This window comes from Mus pahari, chromosome 11, assembly GCF_900095145.1.
Source record: "Mus pahari chromosome 11, PAHARI_EIJ_v1.1, whole genome shotgun sequence".
Classification (NCBI taxonomy): domain Eukaryota; kingdom Metazoa; phylum Chordata; class Mammalia; order Rodentia; family Muridae; genus Mus; species Mus pahari.
In genome coordinates this window covers 8,962,598-8,972,623 of record NC_034600.1, presented here as the reverse complement: position 1 = coordinate 8,972,623, position 10,026 = coordinate 8,962,598, and the positions used below count along the sequence as shown (strand labels likewise).

Here is a 10,026-nt window from a genome sequence, read left to right as displayed (position 1 = left end):
AACTTTCAGGATAGCATTTGAAATGTAAATAAAGAAAATTAAAAAAAGAAAAAAGAAAGTTACTAATCTGTTTTGAATGTTTTTCTAAGGTTTTGTGCTTTGTAAGCTAAAATATATTTTCAATTTAAACTGTTAAAATTTAATTATGGTTATTTTGTAGGCTGTCCGATACAACTGCATTAGAGTAGATAAACAGCCTGTATACAATGTAGAGGTAAGGCATGTGGAGTTTGATGGTGATTGGGTCCCCCCCTCAAAATGGTAATTTATTGCTTGTAACAGAAATGTGGTGGGGAATCATTATACTGTTGCAAAATATTTTCGACACAACTGTCAATAGTGTTGAGAATAATGAAAATGTACATGGTATTTATTATTGGTAAAATATATATTCTTTTTCATATTTTATAACTTTTATAAATACTTTTGTGTTAAAGGCTTGTTTTATCACTTCCAAGTATTTTATTTTCTTCACCACTATTCATTCTTTTAAATGGATTGTGTTATTCCATGTGGTCTATAGAAAAGTTTAACATTTAATTTTGAAACTTATATGTCATATTATGACATTTAAATATTATAACTTGTTCAGACCTACACATTTACATATATAATCTACTAAGTTTAATATTTCCATTGTTAGAAATATTTTGACCAAGGAGCAATGTGTTTTGATACACTTCAGTTATATCTATATAAATCCATAAAATTGTTTTGTGATTCTTTCATATCTGTTACTATATCCAGATCTGTATTGTACATTTGGTGTGGGGTTTCTCAGTTGCCTTTAGCTTGTAAGTGTGTTCTTGCTAAATGAACTCCAAAGATCTACCTGCCTTTATCTCCCTATCATTAAGCCTAAAAACATGAACCACTATGTGGTTTGTTTTGTTTTTTTGATATGGGTTCAAGTTATCAAACTTACAAATTTAAGTTTGGAAGGCAAGCACTTGATCTTTACAATTTTATTTAGAGGAATATTTTATCTTAGTGAAAAATAATATAACAGCTAATAACATTTTTGCATGTCTTCTAGTTATAAAATGCAGTAATGCATATTATTTGTTTTGGACCAGAAAGATTTAAAGGTGCTGTCTGTCATGTAGTAAGGACGGAGTCGTTTATATTACAGATGAGGGAATGAGAGTCTTTTATTTGGTCAAGATCTGATCTCAGAGTTCAACGTTTCTTCTTTCAAACATAAAATTATTTTCCCTTAGGTTAAAAATTCAGAGTTCCCTAGAGGAATATTAAACTTAATTGAAAGCCTCATAGAGGGACAATTCTTTAAAGAAGCCATTGAAGAGCTTTCCTCTTTGCAAGCTCATTATATCCCTCCTGTGTGCCTTCTCCATGCCCTTCTAGAGAACATTCTGCAGGTAAGGATACCCTGGACACTTAGAATCTTTTTTAGTTTTTCAAAGAATGCTAAACTGTGAATATATTTTATGATTTTTTTCAACACATTCTTTTCATGTTTTGTTTTTTTAACTATATTCAGTAATTACTCTGCGTGATTTACCTTATTGTCATCTCAAAATGTCCAAGATCTCTTTGTCTTGAAAAAGAAAAAAAAAATGGTTAGAATTTATTGTATGAAAAAATATTGTTCAACTGAAAAAAGAAAATACATGTTACGTGATTTTATTTTCTATGACTGTAAAGTAACATAAATGCTGGATTATGGTGATTCAGGTGCTTCTAGTAAGTGCCATTTTATTTGTGTACACAGGCTAAATGACTGTAGTTCTTAGGAGTAGTAAGCTGTAGCTATGGAGAAGAGGCTTTCTACTGTTTTCAGCAGGATGCTGGTTTATATCACAGCGGCTATAAACGATGCTACAGGAATTTTGAAGATGAGCAAAGCTTGTATATAAAGGATTTCCACTTTGACTTCCTTTAAAATGATCTTGGGGAACTCTATCATCACTGTCATCATGATATGAAAATTGTATATGTGCTACCCTAACAGTTAGGAGTTTTTTGATGTGTAGTTCACAAGGGTAGACTAGAACTACTGTTCTAGTTTTAAACTAAATTAATTGATAAAACTGTTTTAACTATTTTATTCATTCATTTATTTATTTATTTAAAATAATAGGATAAAATAGACACATTTTCTGGTCGATACTTTCATATATTATCAGCTCTTCTTCATCTGCATCCTCCTTGGAAGTCACCAGCCATGTTAAAATACTACTTAGAGCTATTTCAGTGTCCAACTTGTATGAAAGGAGCCTGGGCTTTCATGGAGGTGCTCATCAGGTATGTCATTTACTGTGCTTTAGATACTGTGTTTCAGATACTGTGTTTTAAATACTAATTTTAAAAGGTATAGTCAGTCATACTTTTAGGAAAATATGAATGTTTGTGTTTTGTATTGTAAAACTTATAAAAAGGGCAAATTATGTTGATCATGTTTGTCAATACTTTATAAACATACTAAGTATATAAAATCGACTCCAAATAATAACAATTTCTAAATTTTTTCAAAATCCGAATTTGTATATTTTTCAAAGAAAAGTTATTGAATGTAAGTATCCAAGTTTAGTCATAAAAAACATAAATATTTATTAGTAAGTACAATATCTACTTTAGGGGTTCATGTTATTCTAAATAGGCAGGACCTCTTGTTTTCCAGATATGTCATTATTCCCCACATGTCATCTCTCTAGGTCTTCCTTTGTTTTCTAAGTGTTTCCAGGACTCTTTTCCATTTTCTTTTCTCTAGCTAAACTCAAAATTTTATGATTTCTATTATGACTTGGAAAGTCTTCTTTTATTGGGTAGACTGTTTTGTTTTGTTTTTATGTATCCACAAATTTCCTTAATGTAATGGGAAAAAATAGAAGCTAGGCAAAGGTCTGGTCTTTGTAAATTTCTTAAGAGCATACCCAGGTTTTATTGTAAAATAATTGGGAAGAAGCATATCTTGAAGAGTATAAGTGTAGGTAAGATAAGTATTAGTCCTTTTGCTATAAACATTTGAGCCTGAGTCAGTAAAGTGCTTCCCATAGGATCAGGAGGACCTGTGTTCAGTCCACTGAACTTAAGTTTTAAAAAGCTGGTATGGCCAAGAAGTGGAGGTACACGCCTTTAATCCTATCACTCTAGAGGCAGAGGCAGGCAGATCCCTGAGTTTGATTCTAGCCTGTTCTACAGAATGACTTTTAGGATGGCCAGAGCTACACAGAGAAATCTTGTGTAGAAAAAAACAAAACAAAACAAAAACAAAAAGGCAACTGGTATCCTGCCAATGCTCCTATATCCACTGAGTAGGCAGATACTGGAGAATCACTAAGACTTGCTGACCAGATAGTCTTACTGCATCAGTGAGTTCTGGATTCATTAACGGTCTCCATTTAAAAAATTAAAAAATATGGTAGCAAATGGTTGAAGAAGATCCCTGACTTCAACCTCTAATCTCTATATGCACATAAACACCTACACATAGAAACGAACACACAAAGACAAGGTAACTGGATATAGAAATAGAAAGCAACAGATATTTTTGATTTAATTGATAGGAAAATATGAAGTTAATGATGAATGTCAATGCATAAAGTTGTCTTCGTAAGTCTTTAGGATTTATTAGTGGTCTTTCATTCTCTTTAAAAATATACTGCATACAAGAATTATAACTCAATGACGAAGACAGATACTACCTCAGAGTTCAAAAAACGAAAAAAAAAAAAGTGTTCCAAGGAAATGGTCCCAAGAAACAACCAGGAGTTGTAGCCCTAACCCATTCTAATTCCCAATAAAGTAGACTTTCAACCAAAAGTTATTAAGCGAGATAGAGAACACATTGAACCCCACACAATAATTGTGGGATACTCAAAACCCCACTCTCACAAATAGGTCACTGAAGCAGAAACTAAACAGAGACATAGTGGAGCTATTAGAAGTTATGAAGCAAGCAGATTTAACAGATATATACAGAACATTTCACCCTAAAAGAAAAGAATGTACCACCTTCTCTGCAACTCATGGTACCTTCTCCATGTAATCAGTCACAAAACAACCCTCAAAAGATACAAGAAGATTGAAATGATCCCATGCATTTTATCAGATCGCTACTGACTAAGGCTAGATTTCAATAACAACAAAACAACAGAAAACCCATATACCCATGGAAACTGAACAACTCTCTACTTAATGATAACTTGGTCGGGGAAGATATAAAGAAAGGAATTAAAGACATCCTTGAATTCAGTGAAAATGATAACACAGCATACCCAAATTTATTGGACACACTGAAAGTAGTGCTAAGAGGAAAAACTCATTGACTACTTGCCCTACTAAAGAAATTGGAGAGATACTACACTAGCAATTTAAAAGCACACCTGAAAGCCCTAGAACAAAAAGAAGCAAACACACCCAAGAGGAAGAGACTTCAGGAAATAGTCAAACTCAGGGCAGAAACAAAAAGAAGGATACAAAGAATCAACAAAACCAAAACTGTTTCTTTGAGAAAATCAACAAGATAGACAAACCACTAGCCAGACTATCTAAAGGGCCCAGAGACAATATCCAAAGTAACAAAATGAAATGAAAGGGGAGACATAGCAGAAACTGAGGAAATTGGAAAAACTAGATGAAATGGATGATTTTCTAGACAGTACCATGTACCAAAGTTAAATTAAGAGCAGGTAAACTATCAAAACAGGACCATATCCCCTAATGAAAGGGAAAAAGTAATTTATTTAAAATCTCCCAACCAAAAAAGAAAGAAAGGAAGAAGGAAAGAAAGAAACAAAGAAAGAGAAAGAAAGAAAGAAAGAAAGAAAGAAAGAAAGAAAGAAAGAAAGAAAGAAAGAAAGAAAAGAAAGAAAAGAAAACATAAGTACGCAGTTCTACCAGACCTTCAAAGAAGAGCTAACACTAAACCAACACTCCTTAAACTATTCTATAAAATAAAAACAGAAGAAAAACTAATTCATTCTATGAAGCCACAATTACTCTGATACCTAAACCACACAAAGACCCAACAAAGAGAACTTAAGACCAATTTTGCTTATGAATATCGATTCAAAAATATTCAGTGAAATTCTAGCAAACTGAATGCATGAACACATCAAAACTGTCATTCACCATGATCAAGTAGGCTTCATCTCAGGAATGCAAAGTTGGCTCAGTGTAGGAAAATCCATTAACCTAACCCATTATTTAAACAAACTCATAGAAAAACTTCACATGATCATCTCATTAAGTGCTGAAAAAACATTTGACAAAATACACCACCACTTCCATGTTAAAAGTATTGGAGAGTACAGGAATTCAAGACCCATACCTAAGCATAATAAAATCAATATACAGCAAACCAACAGTCAATATCAAACTAAGTGGAGAGATACTTGATGAAATCCCACCCAAACTGGGACAAGACAAGGCTTTCTACTCTCTCCATATGTATTCAATATAATATTCAAAGTTCTAGCTAGAGCATTAATAAAACAAAAAGAGATCAGGGGGATACAAATTGGCCCAGAAGTCACAATATCTCTGTTTGCATATGATATGATACTATATATAAACCCTAAAATTCTACCAAAGAACTTCACAACTGATAAACAACTTTAGCAAAGTGGCCAAATATGAAATTAACTCAAACAAATTAGGAGCCTTCCCTTATACAAATGGTAAACAGGCTAAGAAAGAAAATAGGGAAACAGCACCCTTCACGATAGTCATGAATAATGTAAAATATCTTGGGGTAACTCTAAAAACAAGTAAAAGATCTGTATGACAAGACCTTCAAGACTCTCAAGGAATCGAAGAAGACCTTGGAAGATGGAGAGATTTCCCATACTCATGGATTGATAGGATTAACATAGTAAAATGGTCATTCTAACAAAAGCAGTCTACAGATTCAATTCAAAATCCCAACACATTTCTTCACAGACATGGAAAGTAATTCTCAATTACATATAGAATAACAAACCTAGGATAGGGAAAACAATTCTTCACAATAAAAGCACTTCAGGGGGAAATCATTATCCCTGACCTCAAACTGTACCACAGAGGAATAGTGATAAAAACTAAGTGGTATTAGTACAGAGACAGGTTGATCAATGGAATAGAATTAAAGACCCAGAAATAAAACCACATACTTGATCTTTGACCAAAAAAAAAAAAAAAAAAAAGCCAAAAATATACAATGAAAAAAAAGAAAACATCTTCAATAACTGGTGCAGGTTTTAATGGTGGTCTGTATGTAGAAAAATGAAAATATGTCCCTTTTGTTACCTTGCACAAAACTCAAGTCCAAGTGGATCAAGGACCTCAATATAAAACCAGATACACTGAATCTAATAGAAAAGAAACTGGTAAAGAGCCTGGATCTCATTGGCATAGGGGGATGAAGAATTGATAAATGGGATACAACCACTCTGGAAATCAATTTGGAGCCTTCTCAGAAAAATGGAAACAGATCTACCTGATGACCCAGCTCTACCACTCTTGGGCATATACCCAAAAGGTGTCCCACCACTCCACACGGGCACATATTCCACTATTTTCAAAGCAGCCTAACTGGAAACAACCTAGATGTCCCATGACAGAATGGATACAAAAAATGTGGTTCATTTACACAATGGAACACTCTTCACCTATTAAGGAGGATGACATCTTGAGTTTTGCAGGCAGATAGATGGAACTAGAAAATATCCTGAGTGAGGTATCTCATACCCAAAAGGACATGCATGGTATGTAGTCACTAATAATGCTAATAATATTAACCAAAATAGTACAGAATACCCAGGATATAATCCACAGAACTCAAGAAGGTTAACAGGCCAAAGTGCCCAAGTGAGAATGCTTCAGTCCCACTTGGGAAAGAGAGGAAAGCAGAGAGCAGAGGTAGGGAGGGACCTGAGATGGGAAGGGGAGGCAAAGGGGTAGGGGGAAAGCGGAACCTGATCAGGAAGATCAAAGTGTGGACACTTCGTTCCTTCTTAGAATGGGGAACAAAATGCCCATGGAAGGAGTTACATGTTCGGAGACAAAGTTCGGAGCTGAGCAGGAAGAAAGGACCATCCAGATACTGCCCCACCTGAGGGTCTATCCCATATACAACCACCAAACCCAGACACTATTGCATATGCCAGAAAGATTTTGCTGACAGGATCCTGATATAGTTACCTCTTGTGAGACTATGCCAGTGCCTGGCAAATACAGAAGTAGATGCTCACAGTCATCTATTGGGTGGAACACAGGGCCCCCAATGAAAATGCTAGAGAAATTACCCAACGAGCTGAAGGGGTCTGCAAACCTGTAGAAGGAACAACAATTTGAACTAAACAGTACCCCCCAGAGGTTGTGTCTCTAGTTGCATGTATAGCAAAGGATGACCTGGTCAACCATCAATGGGAGGAGAGGCCATTGGTCTTGTGAAGATTATATGCCCCAGTAAAGGGAAATGCCAGGGCCGGGAAGCAGGAGTGAGGAGTGAGTGTGTTGGGGAGCAGGGCGTGGGGATGCTATAGGGGACTTCAGGACAACATTTGAAATGAAAATGAAGAAATTATCTAAAAAAAAAAAAAAGAACTAGATCTTTTAAATTTGCCATGGTTTAAACTTAAAGGAAATATTAATAAGGTTTTATTAAAAATTTAACAGTAGTCTGAAAAATGAAAAATCTTGTCCGAAAGTTATTCAGTAACTTTATTTTTATGAAATGCAACATTGGGTTCATATTTTTCAGGTCATGTCTTTTCAATGAAGATTTTTGCCATCAAATAACAGAAAATATTGGTACTAAGGTGGTCCATCTCACATTGCTCAAGTTTTTCTTTAATTTACTTGAAGGTGAAGTTCGGCATTTAAGTCAAAAGTGAGTGTTAATCACAAACATCTTTCTGTAGTTCTGCTGCTTTCTGTTCAATTTAGAGGTTTTGTTTCCATTTTCATATACAATCCAGTGGCAGTGAGGTTTTGCTTATCCTTTTTTTTTTCTTTCTGTTCAGTTCCTATTTTTCTTACTCTTCTTTTGGTAAAATTTGTATTTTGGGAGTTTATATTCATTTCTAAATAAAAAATAAAATAAAGCCATCAAATACCAGAAAATAAGATCCTAAGGTGGTCCATCTTCTGTTGCTCATTTTACTTTAATTTACTTGAAATTGTGTATAAATTACTGAATTTTATTTAACTTAGACCATTTTTTCCATTGGTATGTGTATAGTCATGTGTATGTATCAGTGGACATGTGTGTGCATATATATATATGGAGACTAGAAGTTCAATCTTGAGAGTCATTCCTCAGTAGTGTCCATGTTGTTTATTGAAACAGGGGTTTGTGGTTATCCTGGAGCTCACTGAGTAGTGACCTATAAGGCCTCAGGAACTGCCTGCCTCTCCCTTTCCAGCACTGAGACTAAGTGGCCTTCACAATGCCTGCTTAAATTGATAAACCCAGCCCATGAAGCCACTTTTAATATTTTATCCTTTATTATAGTCCTGTGTTATGTCATGATCATATATATTATCACCTTTCTCAAACATCCTTGTCTTATCAAAATAAGTCTAATAACTGCCATGTTTAAATTGGCCTAATAATTTAATATTTTTTTATATTTTCATTAGGTTATGTGACTGGTCAGATTCTCAGAGTCTAAAAGTTACAGAAAAGGCAATTCTTCATGAAATTTTTTGGTCAGGAAGTGAAACTTCAGGACTTTTGACAAAACCAGTAAATATGCTTTTGGAATGGACTATATATTCTCACAAGGAAAGATGCAAGTCTAATGATGTAAGTAGGATTCATATACAAAAGAATACAGTCTATGGGAAAGTATAGCTCTCTTTATCTGTAGGTTTCAAAAATATTGATTTATACGGTGCATATTAAAATATTCAGAAAATGTTTCATACCTACTGAAAGTGTACAGATTTCTTGTCTTTATTAACTCAACAGTGTACTACATAATACTTATTAGTTACTGCAAGTGATCTATAGAGGATTTGAAGCATTGGGAGGGTAGAAAGTATATGTAGCCATCATAATATATAGAAGGACTTTCTGCATACCTGCAAGTTATATAAATAATGACAGAAAGGGTTTTTGTTGTTGTTGTTGTTGTTGTTGTTTGTACTTCTGCACTCATTTTTATTTTGTGGATTTTAAAACATTAAATTGACTGATATACAATGTAAAAAACTCAACATTATACAAGGATATCTAAGAACCTAGTATTTTGGGGGTTTTTTTGATTTTTTTTAATATATTTTTTATTAGATATTTTCTTTATTTACATTTCAAATGTTACCCCCTTTCCTTGTTTCCCTTCTAAAAGTCCCCTATCTACTACCTCCAACCCCCCCCCCCGACCCCTGCTCCCTAACACACCCTCTCCTGCTTCCTGGCCTTGACATTCCCCTATACTGGGGCATAGAACCTTCACAAGACCAAGGGCCTCTCCTTCCATTGATGACCAACTAGGCCATACTCTGCTTCATAGGCAGCTAGAGCCATGAGTCCTACCATGTGTTTTCTTTGATTGGTGGTTTAGTCCCAGAGAGCTCTGGGGGTACTGGTTAGTTCATATTGTTGTTCCACCTACAGGGTTGCAGCCCCCTTCAGGTACATGGGTACTTTCTCCAGCTCCTTCATTGGGGACCCTCTGCTTAGTCCAATGGATGATTGTGAGCTTCTATTTCTGTATTTGTCGGGCACTGGCAGAGCCTCTGAGAAGACAGCTATATCAGGCGCCTCTCAGCAAGCTCTTGTTGGCATCTGCCATAGTGTCTGAATTTGGTGGTGGTATATGGGATGGATCCTCAGGTAGGGCAGTCTCTGGATGGTCATTCCTTCAGTCTCTGTTCCCCACTTTGTCTCTATAACTCCTCCCATGGGTATTTTGTTCCACCTTCTAAGAAGGATCGAAATACCCACACTTTGGTCTTCCTTCTTCTTGAGTTTCATGTGTTTTGCAAATTGTATCTTGGGTATTCTAAGTGTCTAGGCTAATATCCACTTATCAGTGAGTGCATACCATGTATGTTCTTTTGTGATTGGGTTACCTC

The 10,026-nt window shown here is 35.0% G+C and overlaps 1 protein-coding gene across 2 annotated transcripts in view; it reads left to right on the top strand.

The window, feature by feature from the left end:
- Slf1 (SMC5-SMC6 complex localization factor 1) overlaps positions 1–10,026 on the top strand; it is a 77,068-nt gene that overhangs the window by 32,087 nt on the left and 34,955 nt on the right. For both annotated transcript variants that reach the window (XM_021208334.2, XM_029543906.1), the window contains exons 10-14: positions 161–214; positions 1,221–1,379; positions 2,102–2,265; positions 7,706–7,834; positions 8,587–8,752. In XM_021208334.2, coding sequence (XP_021063993.1) covers positions 161–214; positions 1,221–1,379; positions 2,102–2,265; positions 7,706–7,834; positions 8,587–8,752 — 672 coding nt within the window. The remainder of the gene's footprint in view (positions 1–160; positions 215–1,220; positions 1,380–2,101; positions 2,266–7,705; positions 7,835–8,586; positions 8,753–10,026) is intronic.